This window comes from Lampetra fluviatilis, chromosome 3 (genome assembly GCF_964198595.1).
Source record: "Lampetra fluviatilis chromosome 3, kcLamFluv1.1, whole genome shotgun sequence".
Lineage (NCBI taxonomy): Eukaryota > Metazoa > Chordata > Hyperoartia > Petromyzontiformes > Petromyzontidae > Lampetra > Lampetra fluviatilis.
This window is the reverse complement of record NC_136277.1, coordinates 9912813-9935583: the sequence shown is the minus strand read 5'-3', so window position 1 is coordinate 9935583 and position 22771 is coordinate 9912813. Positions and strand designations below refer to the sequence as shown.

At 47.3% G+C, this 22771-nt stretch overlaps 1 protein-coding gene across 1 annotated transcript in view; it reads left to right on the top strand.

Annotated features, from left to right (window-relative positions):
• The window catches only part of LOC144948306 (coronin-1C-like), a 68407-nt gene that overhangs the window by 26102 nt on the left and 19534 nt on the right, over positions 1 to 22771 (top strand). Inside the window, exons 4-8 of the mRNA XM_078877742.1 lie at positions 2344 to 2639; positions 9142 to 9264; positions 11699 to 11828; positions 12332 to 12513; positions 19683 to 19802. Coding sequence (XP_078733868.1) covers positions 2344 to 2639; positions 9142 to 9264; positions 11699 to 11828; positions 12332 to 12513; positions 19683 to 19802 — 851 coding nt within the window. The remainder of the gene's footprint in view (positions 1 to 2343; positions 2640 to 9141; positions 9265 to 11698; positions 11829 to 12331; positions 12514 to 19682; positions 19803 to 22771) is intronic.

The window sequence follows — 22771 nt, the reverse complement described above, 5'->3', positions numbered from 1 at the left end:
GGGAGCGACAGCAGCGTCGGCGCCGAGCGGAGGGTCTCAGAGGGAGAGAGCCGTGTGGGAAAAGTAGACGAACCCGAATAAAGGACACCAAGCCAGATACCGTGGTCGAGTCTTTTATTACACTTGCATGGGCAAGCACCACGCATGGTTACAGGCTGCTGCAGGGCAATGTTGTTAGCTGAGGTAGTGCCACAATAATCCATTGTTGTACCTCACTATGCCACAACGGCTATGCTACTTGCATTCACCAACCCATTCTGACCAGCTGTCACGGCCTGCATGGCACTGGAGATGCCGTCATCCAGCAGTGGAATGGCCAAAAGGGCCAAATTGTATTGACGCCAGATCATATTGACGCCAGAGGGGATGTGGGTAGACCGATCTCTGCTGTATGGGGTGCGTGTAACAATTTTCCCTCCCACCTTCAGGTGAACTCTCCTGAATTTGGGCCTTGTGATTTGAAATATGTTTTTTTAAATATGTCTATTTATTAATTAAATCATCAAAATATGAGAATAGGTTTTCCCATTTTTTTTCTGGCAACAAAACAGGTGCTAAGATGTTACTGATTGGTCCACAAGGACAATGCATAAATTATCAGAGTATGTTTTTTTGTTTGCATTCTGACCACAAGTATAGTGGTTAATGCAGGCATGATTCCTTGTAAAAAGGTTTCAGTTTGGTGTTTTAACATCTTAACACAGCTGTTTTGTTGCCAGAAAAAAGGGGTCAACCTATTAAATTTAATGTTGTGATTAATGTAGCGGCCTATTTATGGCTGCAGGGGTCGTGTGAACCAATTACGTGGCAGCCCAGTAAACACGCAAAACGTCGGGCCAACGTTAGTTTACGTTGGATTGACGTTGGGCCAACGGGAGCAAACGCTGGGCCAACGTTGGTTGACATTGGACCAATTTTGGTCCAACGTTCGCCCAAACATTGCATCTTTACTAGGAGCACATTACGAGTATAAAATGAGTCTTATGCGCGCGTTTTCATGCACGTGTAGTGGCATAGCGCTGGCTGCTGGCGAAAAAGGGGATATGCGGTGTACAGCGGTACTGACGTCAGCAGGCCATGACAGACACGAGAGGGGGACATATCTGGGAAAGGTCACAGAAGGGGGCCCATCGGGAAGCCTCCGGAACCCGCTAGTAGGTTCCAGAGAGGGGGCGTGGCCCGGGCAGAAAGGGGGCGTGGTCCGGGCAGAGAGGGGCGTGGCCCGGGCAGAAAGGGGGCGTGGCCAGGGGCCGGAGCGAGGCCACGCTGAGAGTATAAGAGGGGCTCCCTGTGGGGGAACTCTTGGCTGTTGCTGGAAGTGGGATCCTCCGTCCTGCTGCTCAAGATCGTCGTTACCATCTCGTCGCCATCGACGCTGTCGTCTTCACTCGATATTGCGCTGCAAGATAGTTGTTGGTTGTCTCCGTTCAGCGCCGTCGGTGTTAGACGGTTAAGTTGTGTATAGGCTAGCGACAGTAATAGTGTGTACCCACATAGGGTGTGTATTATCCTGATGGTGTTTGTTAAGTAAAAGAAGTGCCTCCAAGTCTTACTGTCTCAGAATTAGTCACTGCACATGCATCGCGTGCGCAAGGATCGATTTAAATTGACGAATCAATGCATCGTCACATTAAAAATGAAAGGTGAAAAGAGAGCATTGTGGACATCAGCAGGGTGGAGGTTGCAATGGATGGGCCAGAATTGGAGGAGGCCAGAAGGTCACCGAGACAGACACTCAGAAGTCGACAACTAAGGGGAAGATCTAAATCCACCTGGTGGTGGTGATGAGACCTTACCAGCGACCCTAAAGGTATTTAAACGATAACGAGGCGGAAAGCTAAAGCCAAATGGTAAATGGGAACGATGAGACTGTAAGAGAAGACCTCGGAGATTGAGTGTCGACTGTGCAATAGCTCAGAAATTATGGCACGGAGAAGGAAGCAATGGCAAGCGGCGGTCACATCAGCAATTTTAGCCTTTTAACACGTAGGCTTTCGTGACCAATATCCAAAATACAGATTTTTTTTTGTTGGGTTAGATCGCGTAAGTATATAAATGTGTCATTTAACTCACCACCACCCGACACAGCCAATTAGTAAGCTTTGCCACGGAAACATAACGTGCCAATTTGTTACTAGTACAGCACGCCGGTATGTTGGAGAGAAAAGCCACAACATTTACAGTCAGAGTACGACGTTATTAGCCTCGGTAAGGCTAATATTAGCCTCGGTAAGCTCTGGATCTAAATCCATTTGAAAAAAAATCGAATATTAATTTGTTTCGAGTGCCAATGAGCGTTGCTTGATTGTTTTTTTTGGGGGGGTTCCTCGTTATGTCTTTCAGAACCGACGCCACCACTTGCCCCGCTCGTCGTGCGTGCGTGCGTGCCACGTCCATCCGTCCGTCCATCGGCCCGTGGCGCCCCGGCGGGAACGATGTCCGCTGCGCGCCGCGTCGTGCGGCAGAGCAAGTTCCGCCACGTGTTCGGGCAGGCGGCCCGGCCCGAGTTTTGCTACGAGGACGTGCGGGTGACGCGCACCACCTGGGACTCGCCACTCTGCGCCATCAACCCTCGCTTCATCGCAATCCTCACCGACGCATCGGGCGGCGGCGCCTTCATCGTCCTGCCCATCATCCGGGTCAGTCAGTCGGTCGGCATCACGGTGGCGAGATGTTTGCCACCATCAACTGGCATCCAGGAGGTCATTGTTCATTCTAGATTTGAAGTTTTCGTGACTGCAGGGATCCACACTCTTTGGTTCTTTCGGTAAAGTCACGTGGGTATGAAATATAAAATAAATTTAATCACGACGGGCACTTGTGTTGCGCCCGAAACGTCGTGATTTAATTTATTTCATATTTTATACCTTCGTGACTTTATCGAAAGAAGCAAAGAGTAAGGAGGTCATTGGTTCGATCCCGACCTGGATGCCTGCTATATATTTGGAGTGTACGGTGTCTCTCTCCCCGTTGTCGCATGGTTTTTTCTCCGGGCCGTCCGGGTTTTCCCTCCACATTTAGAAACATATGTTTAGAGTATTTGGCTTCCTATACATTTTCCCACATGATTAGCCACCTTGTTGAGCTATCATTTGTGGCCAGATCACTTCTGAAAGAGAGCTATACAGCTGAGTGGGCCTTACCGGGTGAAATAAAATAATAAGTAATATTTAAAAATACTTTTTTTTAAACACGCTTTAATGAAATGTAACGTACGAGTAATGGCAGAACTCCACGACTCCAGCAAGTGGCCCCGAGACTTGCCATAACGTAAGGGCCGTGGTGATTTACAGCCAACGTCAGTTGAGCGTGGACAATTAGACCCAAGGCGAAACATAACATATTAAAAAAATTGTTTAAAAATATATCTTTTTTCTTTCTTTATGATAGAATATAGTATTGTCATCAGTATGGCATAAGTATACCACGTTTGCAGTCGATACCCCATTGGGAAGTGGGTTAAAATTGAGTTGCAAGATTTGAGGATACGACAACGACAAGAGACAGAGTGAGTTAAATAAAAGCGTGTAAAATAGTTTTTTTTTTAAATGAGTGAGAGGGGCGCCGTGGTGGTGAGATGTCACCTCCCTCGCCAGGTAGTGCAGGAGGACGTCATGGGTTCTATGCTGACTGAGCCTGACGATGATTTTGCCCTCCACATTTATAAACAGGTTTTGAGATGTATCTTGCTGCTATATATTCCCACACATAATATGCAAATTAGATTACACTGGTCAACACACTTTTTCTGGCATAAGGTATTCCAACGGTTTTAAGGTAATTGTTGGGTGCTGATTCCAAATCTGGCATCAATTTTTGTCTATCACATCAGATATCAAATATTGCATTTTCAATAAAAACTGCAGAAGAAAAATATTAAATAAATGTGGATATCTACATAAAATGATATTATAAACACACTATCCTAAAAATACAGCACCATATTTTAACACTAAAGCAGTCACTGACTCGCAACAACTTGCAATCATAAGTGACAGAGTTAATTTCGGGTAAAATCAATGAAAATGGGGTATGCCGATAGCATAAAAATGAGATGTGATAGAGCAAATCTGAGATCAGATTTGGAATCAGCACCCTGAAATTAGTCTAAAACAGCTGCAAAGTCCAGGCCAGAACTTTTTTTTTTTGTTGACCAGTGTTATCTATCGTGTGGCCAGATCGCCTCTAAAAAGGAGTTATGAGCTTAATGGGATTGACCTGGGAAATAAAATTGTTTAGCTTGACGTTTAGAGGAGAAAGAGACGGATACAGATAGAGAGCGAAACAGACTGAAGCCCATTGCCATGTTTCCATGGCCCCAAAAACAGCAAAAGGGCCCACGTCTGAGTTTACACCCCATGAAGCATCAGACTCCTTCCCTCACTTCCGAAGCTGGCAGTGTGGTTCGGAAAACGATGTTAATAAAATAGATATTTTTAGCAAAAATGTTATTCAAGTCATGGGATATATTAAATTATTGCTCATATAGTTGCGTGTTATTTTGTATCTTCTGTCATGTTTGTGAAACATGAACGTGGCTGGAAAGTTGGGAATGTTGGCTCTTGAGCCAGTTCCGTGCGGGCTGTGACCACGAGGCGTTCTGCTCGCTTAGCCATCACATTCAGTGCTTCGGGCATACACACACACATATATATCGAGCCCTTGTCTAAATTTACTGCTGGAGGGAGCCTCCTCCTTAGGCTGTTGCTGGTCGCGGGGGTCATTTTACCATACCAAACTGCTCAGAACGGGTTGGTGAAGGCAACGGCGAGCATCGTCATTGGAGCATGAAACTTGATTTGAAGCTTTCGTGACTGCAGCAATTACTCTTTGGTTCTTTCGGTAAGGTCACGGAGAAAGAAAATACATTAAATAATAGAGTACGACGTGTTGTCTCTCTCTCTCTGCTTGTGTCTGTGGGAGGGGTGGGGCTGGGTGGGGGGTGGGAGGGGTGGGGCTGGGTGGGGAGGGGCTGGTCACCCCGTGGTGCCCTTATAAAACTCAACGTTTAACCTACTCACGCCGGCTTGTGCCCGCCCTCACAGTCGGCCATATTTGCGGAATACACCGCGCCGCCGTTGACCCTGGCCATTGACCGAGCAACCCAACGTTCCTACCAGCTCCCTCCGTAGGAATGTGTTTAATCAAAGCCCGTACATTCCAAAGTGATACAAGAAAATATGTGGTGTTTACCTCATGCTCATCATCATCAGTTGCTTGCCCCTGGCCGGAGCGTAGCAGTCCCCACGAGACGATGCTGCCAGGAGACCCTTTTTCCTATTACTCTTTACTATATCTTTTTTTTACCAGTTAAGGCCCACTGAGATAAATTGCTCTTTTTGCAGAAGCGACTTGGCGATCACAAATGATAGCTCAACGAAGTGGCTCGTCGTCGTGTGGAAACTTAAAGCAGCCAAATACTCTCAAACGGCGTGATGTTGATTCTAAATTTGGAGGGCGAAAAACCCGGAGGGCCCGGAGAAAAATCCACGCGACCACGGGGCGAGAGAGAGAGAGAGACACCGCAAACTCCAAATATACAGCAGCAGGCATCGTCAGGGTTGAGATGAAACCCACAACCTCCTTGCGTCCCAGGCGATGGAGTTAACATCTTGCCGATACCGCCATGTGACCCTCTTTATCCTGAGCGCGCAGCCACACCGAGCACAGTCCACGACCGTGGCATTTGACGTCAGCTCCCAACAGCGGCGTGTGCCCACGTCAACCGTGGTCGGCCTAACGCTGGGTGGGGGGGTGGTGGGAGCTTTCAACGAGTGACTATCTGGGCAAAGCACTTTCCGGGAAGCTCTTTTTTTTAAAAAATGGAGTGGCTTTTTTATTTTCAGGGGAAAGAATGCCCTGGCTAGAAATATATAGCAGTGGGGGGGGGGGGTGGCACGTGACTGGACTTAAGTGTACGTTCCACTACCGATCTTTGCTGAGTTTTCCAAACCTTGCGACTCATGGCTTAGCGTGCTTGGCATGTGCCCTGGTGCAAGGAATGAATTGGGGGCCCCCCGTGTTGAATTTCGCCCCCGCTGCTCTTCTCTTCATGGCCTGGTGCCTGGGCACCTCCAGCCCAGTCGTGGTGGAGCCATTGAGCATTCAAGCGGTGCAACTGCACCTGGCCCCAGCGCTGAGCGACCGAAACAGGAGGGATTCTACCGTTATTCTGGCTATCGCCTGATGAAGCTGGTTGCAATTAGCAGCGAAACGTCGCACTCCAATTGTCAACGTTGTGGGTTTACTCTCCAACACATTGGTGTGCTGAGCTAGTAACTTACTGGCATGTTTTATGTACGTGACAAACCTTACGAATTGGCTGTGTCGGGTGGTGGTGGTGGTGGGTTTAACGACACATATGTACATTATCTAACCCAAAAAAACCTTTCTAATATGGATAATATTGGTCGAGAATGCCTGTGTTAAACTGAAGGGGGGGGGGGAATTGAGGGAAATTGGACATGCACCCCGATATCAATCCTTGCACCAAGGGCCTTGCCAAACACACAATGCGACTCGTAGCAAGGTTTGAAAAAGCCAGCTAACACTGACTCATGCAATACCGCAGACAGCTTTGACCGTACCGTATCTTATCAGCATTTCAACCGTGTCGTGAAACTTTATGAATCTTAGCACAACTGTGAAATTCAACACATGTGTTAATAACACTGCATTAAAAACAACGAGGATATGAGAGCCGACATTTCGAGCAACGGTCCTTCTTCACAGCACATGAGAGACGCTAAAGATGGTAGTTTTTGTGATATTTGGGATTGTACACCGCTGCCAATGCAGTACTACCAAATGATGTGTTCACCATATCTGTGGGTGTTCATTGAATGTGTCTGTTGATAATGTTTGGTGGCAACTTGAAGCATGATGAGGCTGTGGCCTGCTCCGAAGGTTCACAGCTCAAAAACATTGACCACGTTTGTCATTAACACTGCTTCATGATGAACGGGTAATTTATGTACAGCAAAAATAAGTGCGATTGTTGCCACTGCATTGGTAATCCCGTTTAGGTTACATTACATCATTATACTGACAGTATAGTGCACACAGTCTCGTTTCAGACAACTACTAAATTGAATTAATTTTGTTGTCAAGAAATCAATTTGTGCGTGTGCTTTTTTTCTATACGTATAAACAAATCTTCCTTGTATCCAGCCTGGACATACATTTATGTCTGATGAATTTGTCATCATTTATATAAAGTAATAGGGGAAATGGATCTGCCTACGTTCTGCATGTTTCTGATGGTCTCCTCTTTATCCCATGTGGTGGTGGTTGTGATGATGACAGTGTCACGTGTTCTGTATGGCAGTGGTCGGTCCTCTGTAATTTTGCGGCGGTTGTGATGGTAGAGGTGGTGGTGTTGATGGTGGTGGCGGTAGTGGTGGTGCCAATGCTGTTCTCTGTGTTCTGTATGATGGTGATGTTATTGTTGGTGGTGGTTGTAATGTTGTTGTTGTTGTTTTTGGTAATGGTCGTATTAATGGTGGTTGTAGTGTTGTTAATAGTGGTTGTAGTGTTGTTGTTGATGGTGTTGATGGTGCTTGTAATGTTGTTGTCGTTGATGTTGCTGATGGTGGTGGCGGTTGTTGTGTTCTTCATGGCAGTTGTAGCGTTCTTGATGGCATTATTGTTGATGGTGGCGTTGAAGGTGATGTTGATGGTGTCATTGTTGATGGTGGTGTTGATGGTGTTATTGTTAATGGTGGTGTTGATGGTGTTATTGTTGAAGGTGGTGTTGGTGGTGTTATTGTTGAAGGTGGTGTTGATGGTGTCATTGTTGATGGTGGTGTTGATGGTGTTATTGTTGAAGGTGGTGTTGATGGTGTTATTGTTGATGGTGGTGTTGATGGTGTTATTGTTGATGGTGGTGTTGATGGTGTTATTGTTGAAAGTGGTGTTGATGGTGTCATTGTTGATGGTGGTGTTGATGGTGTTATTATTGATGGTGGTGTTGATGGTGTTATTGTTGAAGGTGGTGTTGATGGTGTCATTGTTGATGGTGGTGTTGATGGTGTTATTGTTGATGGTGGTGTTGATGGTGTTATTGTTGAAGGTGGTGTTGATGGTGTTATTGTTGATGGTGGTGTTGATGGTGTTATTATTGATGGTGGTGTTGATGGTGTTATTGTTGATGGTGGTGTTGATGGTGTTATTGTTGAAGGTGGTGTTGATGGTGTCATTGTTGATGGTGGTGTTGATGGTGTTATTGTTGATGGTGGTGTTGATGGTGTTATTGTTGATGGTGGTGTTGATGGTGTTATTGTTGAAGGTGGTGTTGATGGTGTTATTGTTGAAAGTGGTGTTGATGGTGTCATTGTTGATGGTGGTGTTGATGGTGTTATTGTTGAAGGTGGTGTTGATGGTGTTATTGTTGAAAGTGGTGTTGATGGTGTCATTGTTGATGGTGGTGTTGATGGTGTTATTGTTGATGGTGGTGTTGATGGTGTTATTACTGAAGGTGGTGTTGATGGTGTTATTGTTGAAGGTGGTGTTGATGGTGTCATTGTTGATGGTGGTGTTGATGGTGTTATTGTTGATGGTGGTGTTGATGGTGTTATTGTTGATGGTGGTGTTGATGGTGTTATTGTTGAAGGTGGTGTTGATGGTGTTATTGTTGAAAGTGGTGTTGATGGTGTCATTGTTGATGGTGGTGTTGATGGTGTCATTGTTGATGGTGGTTTTGATGGTGTTATTGTTGATGGTGGTGTTGGTGGTGTTATTGTTAATGGTGGTGTTGATGGTGTTATTGCTGATGGTGGTGTTGATGGTGGCATTGAAGGTGGTGTTGATGGTGTTATTGTTAATGGTGGTGTTGATGGTGTTATTGTTGATGGTGGTGTTGATGGCGTTATTGTTGATGGTGGTGTTGATGGTGGCGTTGAAGGTGGTGTTGATGGTGTTATTGTTGATGGTGGTGTTGGGGGTGTTATTGTTAATGGTGGTGTTGATGGTGTTATTGTTGAAGGTGGTGTTGACGGCGTTATTGTTGATGGTTTTGTTGATGGTGTTATTGTTGACGGTGGTATTGATGGTGTGATTGTTGACGGCGGTTGCAGTGTCATTGTTGTTGTTGTTGTAGATGATGATAGTGTTGGCGGTGGCCATCCCCCGCGTGTCCCACAGACGGGGCGCGTGGACAAGTCCAACCCCACCGTGTGCGGCCACACGGCACCCGTCCTGGACATCGCCTGGTGCCCGCACGATGACAACGTCATCGCCAGCGGCTCCGAGGACTGCACCGTCATGGTGAAGATGGCGGCGGCGGCGATGACGACGACGATGGCGGTCACACGGGGCGGCAGTCCATTTATAGACACCCCACTAAAATAGTAGGATAAAAATAGATTAAGGACCCGGATCGGGGAGCTCTTTCACGCGAGAGCTGAGCTTTTGTTAACGCCTGATGATGATGGTGATGGTTGCGATCTCCTGTTAAATGTCGTACACGAGTTTGCTTGATTTTACACATTTCTGAGCCACCAATTTCACGACACTCAATCAGCTGTTGAGAAGGGGTCGTTAGAGGTGGGCTATCTGTAAATGGGTCACTGTACAGGCAGACCTCGCTGAAGCGCTCTCGACGCGTTCCTGGAGAAGTGAGCGCTAATCGATCGGCGCTTAAAAGGGTCATTATAGCACTCTATATATGAGGATGCGTTTTCCGACAGCGTTATTTCTTTCATATGAGCATTGCGTGAAGGATACAATGGGGTATCGGTAATCGCGCAAGTAATAATACAGATGCTAAACATTATACTGGTAGGAACCTCCTGGTTACACCAGCCCACAGGGGATTATTGTGTCCGTCCGTCATGCATCCAAAAATGGGAGGGGTGGGGCTGGGTGGAGAGGGGAGGGTGGGGAGGGGCTGGGTGGAGAGGGGAGGGGCTGGGTGGGGAGGGGCTGGGTGGGGCTGGGTGGGGGTGGGAGGGGTGGGGCTCGGTGGGGAGGGGCTGGTCACCCCGTGGTGCCCTTATAAAACTCAACGTTGAACCTACTCACGCCGGCTTGTGCCCGCCCTTACAGTCGGGCATATTTGCGGAATACACCACGCCGCCGTTGACCCTGGCCATTGACCGAGCAACCCAACGTTCCTACCAGCTCCCTCCGCAGGAATGTGTTTTCAGACATACAAATGATATTTTATGATAACTTCCAGTAAGTATTTTGTACTGTACTCACTAGTGCATTCTTCTGGACTCCTAACAAGGCAGCAGTGGGAGATGAGATTGGAGCTGATGCTGCTGCGCTGCCAATGTGGCTCTGTGTGATGCCCTCAGTCAGAATGTCTGTGGTGAGGGTTATTTTAGGTGGGGCCGGAGACTCTATCCTGGTCTTGTGAGTTCTCACCTGGCTAATCGTTCTGTAACAAAATAAGTTATATTTAAAAATATATATTTTTAATGAAATGTACCGTACGAGTAATGGCAAAACTCCACGACTCCAGGAAGTGGCCGAAAAGCTTGCCATAACGTAAGGGGGCCGTGGTGATTTACAGCCAACGTGAGTTGAGCGTGGACAATTAGAACCAAGGTAAAACATAACATAAAAAAATGGTTTAATTTGTTTTAAATAATAAAATATAGTATTGTCATCAGTATGACATAAGTATACCAAGTTTGCAGTCGATACCACATTGGGAAGTGGGTTAAAATTGAGTTACAAAATTTGAGGATAGGACAACGACAACAACAACAGACAGAGAGTGAGTTAAATAAAAGCGTGTAATAAAAAAAAACACGAAAAATATTTTTTTTTTTAAATGTAATCGTGACTCAGAATCGTCATAATCGAATTGTGAGGGGTGTGATCTGGTTGGCTCAGAGCGTACGTCGGTCTCATTGGCTGAGCGAATGATGGGGGCGGGTACGTTTCCTCGTGTTCTCGCTCGTAAGCACTTTGCGAGACTCTGTATTTTGACGTTATATTTTTTGCGCTATAACGAATCAGCGTGCTACGGGGCAGCTCTAAGCGAGGTCTGCCTGTACCACTACTATTTCTAACATCTATGTATGTATATTCTTGGTTCTTTCGGTAAAGTCACGTAGAAGGGAAATAATAACATAATAAAAATAAAACAATATAATTCTCACGACGTTTCGATTGCAACATAAGCAATCGTCATCAGGTGTGAAAACCACAGCAAGAACATTTTTGAAAAAAGTGGCGTTTTTTTCTTAAAATTTTCTTGCTGTGGTTTTGACACCTATGTATGTTTTTTGTCGAGCACCTTTTCGTTACTTCTCAAGGGTCATCCACCACATCGTTTAGAATCAACATGGGTTGAGAGTGTTTGCCCGCTATATATTTCCACACGATAATCCACTTCGTTGGGCCATTATTTGTGACCAGGTCGCTTCTGAAAAAGAGCTATTCAGCTCAGTGGGCCTTACCTGGTTAAAAACATATAATTTAATAGTTTAGTTAACCATGATAAATTCACCGCTGGTGTTAAGCCCCCCCCCTCCTCCCCGCAAGCCATCGAGCACTTGCACGTCAAATTATTGAATCGCTCCGTCTTCCACAAGCGACGTGCTTTGGGACACCTTTTCCTCCTTTGGCTACCAACATGCGTGACCAGTCTCGTCAATGTGTGGTGCAATCTATTACGGTGTGGCTCACCGTGGTATGGTGCGTGGGAGCAGGCGGGGCTCACCGTGGTATGGTGCGTGGGATGCAGGTGTGGCAAATCCCTGACGCGGGGCTGTACCGCCCCATGACGGAGCCGGTCGTGTGCCTGGAGGGGCACTCACGGCGCGTGGGCATCGTGGCCTGGCACCCGACGGCTCGCAACATCCTCATGAGCGCAGGTGCTTCGTCAACACCGCCATCGTCAACACCGCCATCGGCATCAATATCATGAGCAGCAACTGTCATCAGCATCACTGGCATCATCAACACCGCCATCAACATCACTGCCATCAGCGTCACTCTCATCATCAACACCGCCATCGGCATCAATATCATGAGCAGCAACTGTCATCATCAACACTGTCATCAGCATCACTGGCATCATCAGCCATGAACTATCCACTGCTGGATGAAGGCCCCCCCCCCCCAAGTTGTCGTCGATTTTCATGGCGTCACAATGCAGCAAGCTCCTGCACACGAGGTCTTTGCTCCATCTCCATGGGGGACGGATTTTTGCCCGAGTTCCCCCATTTAACCGTCTTTCTGCTGCTAGTCTGCCGTCACCGCCACTTTGCGGTCGAATAGCGGCTGCGGCTGCTGCTGTTATTGTGTTGTTGTGTTGTTGTTGCGCCGTGTGGGTGTGTAAACGGGGTCGCGGGCCCTCGCCGACCCTTCCCCGCAGGCTGCGACAACGTCATCATCGTGTGGAACGTGGGCACGGGCGACGCCGTGCTCAGCCTGCCGGACCTGCACGGGGACCTCATCTACAGCGCGGCGTGGAACCGCGTGGGCTCGCTCGTGGTGACCGCGAGCCGAGACAAGCGCGTGCGCGTCATCGACCCCCGCAAGGGTTGCACCATCGCCGTACGTGACAAGTGACCCCCCCCCATCCACCACGCTGCCCCGACCCTGGTGGTGAAGGGGGCATTGTTGGGTCATGTGATTGATGGTGTGGCTCTGGCGACTAATGGTTACTCGCTTGCTGCACGGCCATCGTTTGGCCACCTCACCGTTCTCAGTATGATTTGGTGGGGGGGTTGGGGGGGGTCATAGATTTCTCGAGCGATCCTCCAGCTCTTGCCTCCTAAGCACTGGATCTCAGTCCAATTCCACCGTGCCTATGTTAGTTTGAGCAGGAAACTGCGATGCACTTTCGAAACGCTGCTTGGATAGGGTCGAGCAACTTGGACGTTTGAAATAGAATGTGGGCAAAAACAAAAGGATTGTGGACGTGAATCAGGAAGAGGAGGTCGTGATGGGTGGAAGGAGGAGAGGTTATAGGAACAGGCGCAGGAAGGGCACCCAGAGGTCGGCAGCCAAGGTGGTCAGACTCTCACAGCAGACCCTGTGGATGTCAGGCGTCAACTTTGCAGCAGCTGTGGGAATCTAGCAGGGGGGACGAGAGTGATGGCAACAAGTGGGTGCATCATTGGCACCGGCCGTGGTGACTTATTGACCTATGCCGTTGATGTTGTGTCAAGATATATTAAGCCGGCAATGTTGAGATCCTGGGTTTTGAGCTCGAGGCCTGGGCGTCTCTAAGGATACTGATACTTGTTCACTGAGCATTGAGCCGGCAATGTTGAAAAATGCTGGCTCTGAGCCAAGGGTCTGGGTGTCTATCGTTATTTGCTCTGAAGTTATATTTCAGAGCGTTTAGAGTCATCATCGTCACGGCCCATGGGCAGATAGACCATGGGTGTCCATTGCACATGTCGTCATTTGTTTCCACTTTGCTTTGTCTTGTGCCATGGACAGATAGCGTTTAGAGAACGTGGCTGCAAAATACTTCCGCATGATATGGCACTTGTGGCGAGATCACTTCTGTGCATGTTCTCCCCGTGGTCTGGTGGATTTTTCTCCGGGTCCTCCAGTTTTTCCATCCATGCGTTTGGCTGATATACAGTTCCACATGATAAGCAAATTCGCTGAGCAGTCATTTGTGGGCAGGTTGCTTCTAAAAAAAAGAGCTACTTATATAACTCAGTGGGCCTTACTTGGTAAAAAAAAAAGTTGAGTTTTTGTAGTTTATACGTTGAGCCCTAGTAGTGCCGTGTATCTTTCAGGAGGTTAATGATAATTCCTTTGTAAAGTCAATGATTCGTAGGTCTTGGGTTCGAGCCCTGCAGGAGTAGGGCATCTATCTCCTGCCCTTTAATCATGTGAATTATGTCTATCTCATTGTGCTGAGCAAGCAATGTGGAGCCCCTGGGTTTGAGTCTTGTTGCCGAGTGTCTTGATGTCGGTTGATGCTCGTGTAAGGACAATTAGCCAGTGGTGCCGATTGTCTAGGTTTGAGTCCTAGGGCTTCACTGCCTCTTTTCTCCACAGTGCTCAAGTCTCTGTGTCAGCGCATTGAGCCACTAGCGATTGCGCCATCTTGGGTTGGAGGCTGCGTCTCTCATCTCACAAGGCGTGTAAATTGTCATTACGCATTCTGTGGAGAAGCAGATACAATACAGTTCGGATGCAATCGTGGATTCATGCCGCCTCTGTGTGCAAGCACTTCTCAAGATGCTTACAGGAAGAGTGTAAATTGTCCCCGTGTATAGAAAGAGGCAGTCAGTCATAGGCAGAATAAACAAGGAAGGCCTTGAGCCTGGACTTGGACTTGAACAGGAAGTTTTCAGCACGGTTGCTGGGGGAAGGGTGTTCCAGACAATGGCGGCAGCAGGAGAGAATGAGTGACCGCCTACTGAGTGACTGGGGTGCCTCGACAGATTAACAGTATGAGATACTCCACAATGCTTATTAACCGCTAACGTGTGCCCACTTAATCTGCCTCCAGTGACCGCCCATGGAGCTTTGCCTTGGGACCCAGGTTATAAGAATGTGTGCCCGGTTCACCAGCTGGCATTCTATACTCTTTGGTTCTTTCGGTAAAGTCGCGTAGGTAGAAATAAAGTAAATCGCGACGTTTCTGGCGCAACAAAAGCGTCCGTCATCAGGTGGGAAAGCATGGTCTGCTGCTGAGGCAGACTGTTTGCAAAGGTTTGAAATGGGTGTAGCTCAAGGGTTATAAAGAAGTGGCCGGGGCTAGTGATGTTAATGTGAGAAATTAGCATGTAATTGTAAGATAGAAGAGTGGCCTCCTAAACGAGGGCACGGAAGTGGCTATGTTAATGTGAGGGATTAGCATGATGTTAATGTGAGAAATTAGAGGGCACGGATGTGGCTATGTTAATGTGAGGGATTAGTTTGATGTTAATGTGAGAAATTCGAGGGCACGGAAGTGGCTATGTTAATGTGAGGGATTAGCATGATGTTAATGTGAGAAATTAGAGGGCACGGAAGTGGCTGTGTTAATGTGAGAGATTAGCATGATGTTAATGTGAGAAATTAGAGGGCACGGAAGTGGCTATGTTAATGTGAGGGATTAGCATGATGTTAAAGTGAGACATAAGCATGTAAGTGTAGAAAAGCTACATCTATTTCAAACCTTTTAAAACAGTCTGCCTCAGCAGCAGGCCACGTTTTCCCACCTGATGACGGACGCTTGTGTTGCGCCCGAAACGTCGTGATTTTATTTAATTTTACACCTACGTGACTTTACCGAAAGAACCAAAGAGTATGGATCCCTGCAGTCACGAAAGCTTCAAATCAAGGCTGGCGTTCTACGTTTCGTGTAACCTGCGCCGCTGAAGCGAGTGCACATTTACCCAGCGCTTGCCATGTTACTGTGCGTGCGTAACGGTGTCTGACGCTGCACAGCTGTGCGTTCCCATCAAGTGCAGGCCGCGATGCACATCGTCATTACAATACGGCCAACCGGTGTCTAAACCTGCAGAGCGTTGACGTCCACCTCCACCTCCCCTCGGTTGACTCAGCCTAAACATTTGTTTGGTGAGAGAGCTCAAGAGAGGGCCCCCCTCTAGGGGGTGTATTGTCCCCAACTCTTCCACGCTGGACAGACGTCTTGGGAGAGGTGGGGGATACCCACACTTTACCCCCACCACATGTGGCGTGCCGATCGATCAACTGTGGTGAACGAATTTACACTGATGGGTAGACAGAGATGGTGGGGGGCTGAGGGGGGGGGGGTTAATAAACTAGCCCCATTGTTTCTAATTGCCGCGCCGGGAAATAGAATCCAATTGGCGACCTCCACGTTGTAAATCCAGCACCCAAAATGTTGAACTTCTTTCGCACCGTACGTAGCCAACGGTGCTTATCGGAGCTGCGGATGTTACCTGTACATATGTGTACTATGTATATATATAATGTGGATTCGCTAATAGGGGTTTTCCCCCTTTTTTCTGGAAACAAAATTGACTCCTTTTGCAAGGAATCATGTTTACATTAACCACAATACTTGCAGTCAAAATGCAAACAAAAAAACAATACTCTGATTATTCATGCATCGTCCTTGTAACTCATTGGTCCACACCAGAGACAGCTTTTCTTAGAGCCTAGTCTGTGGATTCGTTCCATTTTAAATGCAACCGTATCTCGTCAAATTGTACACAATAGAGGGGACGTGCAGTCCAGCCGTTCATAGCGGGATTTGTCTGAGCGGGCAACAATTCTGTGCCGGTTTCAACCTTCTGAGTTTCATCAGCAGAGTCAGGCCTCACAAACCTTGGTTGCCCACAGAACGTGCTTTGTACTGGCAGGGTCTCCAGATGTAAATAGGGCGGCTCCTGCCAATAACATCCGGCCAACAAAACATCAAAGCACTCCTCCCACGGGGTCTTGCCTCTGCTTGAGGATGAACTAATTGCCGTCGAAATGTAAATGGGAAGGAATTTTTAATCGCGTGGATATACAGCCTTTTGAAAATCCACTGCCGGATGACAGCCTCCCCCTAGCTACTCCATGCGGGTCGTGGGTTGGTGGTAAAGATGGGGAGCATTGGTGTGGGAACACAGAAGTACAGTGCCATACACCAATGCATTTTCTGCACTGCCTTCTCTTGCTCATAACGTGGCCTATAACACCTGTTATTCATGATGTTTGTCCATTGCGTCTCTATTCAAGCTAAACCCTGCTTAGCTTCTGAGACCTGGCCATAGGGTTGCGGGTTGCTTAATCGTTTAAAAAGGGGGGGGGGGGAAATAACAAAACATTTCCTCGCTTGAGCTCTGGTCTTTCTACCAGATGCATATTTCCCAGCGGTAATAGTTTGTTAAATGGAGACGATGTCCTTAACGCGAACGGGTGAATTGTTTCGATTTAAAGCTTTCGTGACTGCAGGGATTCATCTTCTTGATTCTTTCGGTAAAGTCACGTAGAAGGGAAGTAATAAAATAATAAAAAAATAAAACATAATAAAACAATTCTGACGACGTTTCGGCCACAACGCAAGCAGCCGTCCTCAGGTGAAAACCAGGTCTGTCGAGGCGACAGCGTCGCCTGAGGACGGCTGCTTGCGTTGTGGCCGAAACATCGTGAGAATTGTTTTATGTTTTATTTTTTATTATTTTATTACTTCCCTTCTACGTGACTTTACCGAAAGAACCAAGAAGAAGGGTGAATTGTTGCATATGAATGTGCATTCTGGGAGCCTCGTTGATGACAAAACTGAGATTGTTTTCTTATTGATCATTTTAATCCATCGCCCGGTGGTTCCTGATCCAGACTGTCTCCCAGCACGTGTGACCAATGCATGTGCGTGTGTGCACGTGTGTTTGTTTGTGTCTGCCTCTCGCACTAACAGCTAACGCGCCGTCTTGCAGCAGCAGCCCGGTACGCACGTTTTCGACTCAATCGTTTCACAATTCAACATAACACATCGCGTCCGTCTCTCCCCTTGCATGCGTGTGACCCCGTGTATACAAAGTATGTGTGGAGCGGTTAGCACCCTGCACTATCCAACCTGGTGACCCGAGTTAAATTCCTGCTCCTCCTGGCCAACACCAGTGACGATTATCTGAACTGGTCCTGGGCCTCCCTTAGGTCTACTCAGCCTCAAGAAAGAATCTGGTGCGGTGTGTAAACATCACCGCTGGGGAGACAAAGGCGCTCGGGCGTATTGCTGGCCACCCACTCCCTCGTGTGCCGTGCTGACCTTCACAGGTGCTCGCTAACAGCACTTGCCCCTACAGTCTGTTAAGGCTACACGGGGGATCTTTGCCTTTTTCTTGTTGTGGAGAGTGGTAGTGTAGCGGTTAGCGCACTCTTGACAAACCATAGCGACCCGAGTTCGATTTACCCTCACAGCTCAACATTATTTGTGAGTATTAGAACCGATCCTAGGTCTCCCATAGGTCGATTCAGCCATAAATGCGTATCTGGTGCATTGTCTAAACATCAGTACTGGGGGGAACAACGGACGGCCGGGGGTTTTTATGGCCACCGACCCCCTCTCGTGTGCCATGCCGGCCTTAATAGGTGCTCGCTAACAGCACTTGACGTGTGTGTGACACGCCCATGTGTACGTGATTGACACCTGTGTGCGTGTGTTGTGTGAGAAGATGACCCTGTATGTGTATGATTTTGTGGGTATGTGTGTGTGTATGTGGCATTGAATCACGGTGCTTTTTTCTGGAAGACTTTGCTATACATTCCTGGATTGTTCTGTTTGCGAGTAGTCACTTTAAGATGTTTTCTTGTTCGTGTGTTTTTGTTTGTTGCGGTTGCACCCGACTCAAGAGCCGAATGGCTCACAGGGCTATTCCAAATTAATGAAACTGAAACTGACATATAGGTAATATGACCCTGTATGTGTATGATTTTGTGTGTGTATGTGACACATATATGGCCCTGTGTATGCGTTTGCGTGACAAGCACGTGTGAGGTGCATTCGTGACACCCTTGCATGTGTGTGCGCGTTGGCAGATTGTTTGTGTCTGTATATCCCTGCCCACGATCCACCCCGGGTTTCGCCCGGCTGGATTTTGTGAGGAGCTCACAGATCCTTGAAAGATCTGGACATCGTCCCATCGGTGAGCTCCATCGGCAGGCGAGGCCGCATTGGCTGGGCCATGTAGCCTCCATGCCTAATCACCTCGTGCCAGATAAAGGGGGCAATATGGGCATATCCTAGATTTGAAGTTTTCGTGACTGCAGCGATCAATACTCTTTGGTTCTTTCGGTAAAGTCACGTAGGTAGAAAAATATAAAATAAATTGAATAAAACATTTTCTTGCTGTAGTTCTCACGCCTGATGATGATTGCTTGTATTGCAATCGAAACGTCGTGATTCAATTTATTTTATATTTTATCCCTACGTGTAATATGGGCATAGCACAGGCCAGAAAATGAGTGAAATAGGCTGACATGGCACAGGATATGTATCTGAGTGGACTTGCTAATGACTGGTAATCAATGGGGCATCTGTGGAGGAGGCTGGTGAGGGACGCTACTGGGCAGTTGGAGGGCGCAATAACGGAGGACAGAGGAGCGACGCTCACAACAATGAGCCGAGCGCTGGGCAGCTAAAACACAGCCCAGCTGGTGCATCTGCCAGTCGTCACATCCAACCCGTGGATCCTTGGTTCTGTCTCATGGCCTCCTGTCAGCGAACCTTTGGCGATTTACGTAGCCTCAAACGTGCACACAGCCTGGCACGAACGCTGTGGTGACATCAACGCCACCGAGTGGTGAACGACGACTGTTGTTGTTGTTGTTGCTGTATCCAAATGTGCGCGGGAAGGAGAGAATGTGTACGACCGTGTGTGTGTGTGCATTGCTTGTGTGTGTGTACGACCCCGTGTGGATGACCCCAGCATGACCCATGTGACCGTGCGTGTGTGTATGACTGTAGGAGCTTGTGTTGGGGTGTAGCAGTTACCACGCTGCGCTACGAACCCGGCGACCCGAGTTGGATTTTCTGCTCACGGCCAACAACCAGTGACGATTATCTGAACCGGTCCTGGGGCTCCCTTAGGTCAGCTTAGCCTCAAATGAGTACCTGGCGTGGTGTATAAGCATCAGCGTTTGGGGAGATAAAGATGACCTGGCATGTTGCTGGGCACCCACCCCCCCCCTCGTTTGCCATTGCCGGCCTTCGTAAGTGTCTCGCGGAACAGCACTTGCCCCGACAGTATGTTGAAGGCTATACAGGGCATCTTTGCCTTTGTGTACGTGTGCAGGAGAGGATGACCCCACACGAGGGCATCCGCCCGATGCGGGCGCTCTTCACGAGGGACGACCTCGTCTTCACCACCGGCTTCACGCGCATGAGCGAGCGACAGTTCGGCCTCTGGGACCCGGTGAGACTTCCAACAACAACAACAACACACGCGCGCGCGCAACATAGAATGTACACGCAATGCGTACAAAGACAAGCAGTCCCCCCCCTCCCCCCATAACGCCTTTCACCAACTCTTTGTTTGGTTCTTTCGGTAAAGTCACGTGGGTATAAAAGAAAGTAGATCACGACGTTTCGGGCGCAACAGAAGCTGTCCGTCATCAGGTGGGAAAGCATGGTCTGCTGTTGATGTGGAATGTTTTAAAAGGGTTGAAATTGGTGTAGCTCAAGGGTTATAAAGAAGTGGGCGGGGCTAGTGATGTTAATGTGAGAAATTAGCATGTAACTGGGCACGGAAGTGGCTATGTTAATGTGAGAGATTAGCATGATGGTAATGTGAGAAATTAGAGGGCACGAAAGTGGCTATGTTAATGTGAGAGATTAGCATGATGGTAATGTGAGAAATTAGAGGACACGGAAGTGGCTATGTTAATGTGAGAGATTAGCACGATGTTAATGCGAGAAATTAGAGGGCACGAAAGTGGCTATGTTAATGTGAGAGATTAGCATGATGGTAATGTGAGAAATTAGAGGACACGGAAGTGGCTATGTTAATGTGAGAGATTAGCACGATGTTAATGCGAGAAATTAGAGGGCACGAAAGTGGCTATGTTAATGTGAGAGATTAGCATGATGGTAATGTGAGAAATTAGAGGACACGGAAGTGGCTATGTTAATGTGAGAGATTAGCACGATGTTAATGCGAGAAATTAGAGGGCACGGAAGTGGCTATGTTAATGTGTGGGATTAGCAAGATGTTAATGTGAGAAATTAGAGGGCACAGAAGTGGCTATGTTAATGTGAGAGATTAGCATGATGTTAATGTGAGAAATTAGAGGGCACGGAAGTGGCTATGTTAATGTGAGAGATTAGCATGATGGTAATGTGAGAAATTAGAGGACACGGAAGTGGCTATGTTAATGTGAGAGATTAGCACGATGTTAATGCGAGAAATTAGAGGGCACGGAAGTGGCTATGTTAATGTGAGAGATTAGCATGATGTTAATGTGAGAAATTAGAGGGCACGGAAGTGGCTATGTTAATGTGAGGGATTAGCATGATGTTAATGTGAGAAATTAGAGTGCACGGAAGTGGCTATGTTAATGTGAGAGATTAGCATGATGTTAATGTGAGAAATTAGAGGGCACGGAAGTGGCTATGTTAATGTGAGAGATTAGCATGATGTTAATGTGAGAAATTAGAGGGCACGGAAGTGGCTATGTTAATCTGAGGGATTAGCAACATGTTAATGTGAGAAATTAGAGGGCACGGAAGTGGCTATGTTAATGTGAGAGATTAGCATGATGTTAATGTGAGAAATTAGAGGGCACGGAAGTGGCTATGTTAATGTGAGGGATTAGCATGATGTTAATGTGAGAAATTAGAGTGCACGGAAGTGGCTATGTTAATGTGAGAGATTAGCATGATGTTAATGTGAGGAATTAGCATGTAACCGTATTAAAGGAGAGGAATAACGGCCTCCTCGACGAGGGAGTGCAACCCAACGGGTGTAATCCGAAGGGCCTGTGAGCATGAGAGATCTAAGCGAGAGGCATAGAGAGAGAGAGAGAGACACAGAGAGTCGAAATAACAGCTGACATATGCAGGTTGGATGGAAACATCACAGTCAGTTAAGACTTCACCTGGTTAATAACGTGGTTAATAACTTTCACCAACTGTTGGGGGCAAATGCTGTTAGCGAGCACCTATGAATCAGAATATATATGTATTTATACTGGATGAATCCGATGAGCTAGAAAGCTCTTTTTTCACACATATCCAGTAGGGGCGGGTCAGAACGTTACAACGAATAAAAAAATGCAAAAAAAAAACACGACGGGAGTTTAAAGCATAGGAAAGGTCAACAAATCACTTATATATATATACAAATAAAACTTCTGGTGAGCCACAGGGTATGGAAGGCACCGTCACACGAGGGAATGGGTGGCCAGCACCACACCCGGCCGCCTTTGTCTCCCCAGTGGCGATGTTCACACATCACACTAGGTACTCACTTGAGGCTGAGTCGACCTAGGCGAGGCCCAGGACCGGTTTAGATAGTCGTCATTGGCGCTGGCCGTGAGCGGGAATCGAACTCGGGTCGCCGGGTGTGTAACACGATGCTCTAAATTTCGATTTAAAGATTTCGTGCCTGCAGGGATTCATATTCTTGGTTCTTTCGGTAAAGTCACGTAGAAGGGAAATAATAAAATAATAAAAATAAAACAATAAAATTCTCACGACGTTTCTCGATTGATGATTGCTTGTGTTGCAATCGAAACGTCATAAGAATTTTTTAAAATATTATTTTATTATTTCCCTTCTACGTGACTTTACTGAAAGAACCAAGAATACAATGCACTAACTAAATGCTGCACAGCTGCTCCCCATGCGTGCACACACGTTTACAAGATAGCCCAAATTTGCCACTGAAGTGGAAATGATCACGAGATCCTGTTCCAAGCTAGGTGCACCTTGAGGCTTTGTTGTAGAATGCTTTGTATCAGTCCATGACGCCAAAGGGGTTCAATACAATGAACAGTTGAACACCACTGTGTGAGAACTTGACAGTGCATGGGCTATGAATAACCTGGACCCAGTCATGGAAATGTGGAATTTTCCGCCACCAGCAGTGGGCTAACGCGTGGAGAAGTGCACCGCGTAGCATTCATGTGAACAGGGGGATGCTCAGGTGTCTGGCTTTCATCTGCGTTTCTATCTTTTTAGATCACTTGTTGTTATTTTCCAACGCAGGTTAAAAAAATGCATTTGCTGTGCCCCGTCTGTAACCAATGGGGGTCACGATAACTCTCGTGAAGGTGACTCAACATACGCGATAAATGTTTGCCTTAGGTTTCGTTGCTACGATGGACCAATAGAAAACGCAGCCGAATTGATCAAAAGGTTGTAATGAAAGACAGCGCTAGATGC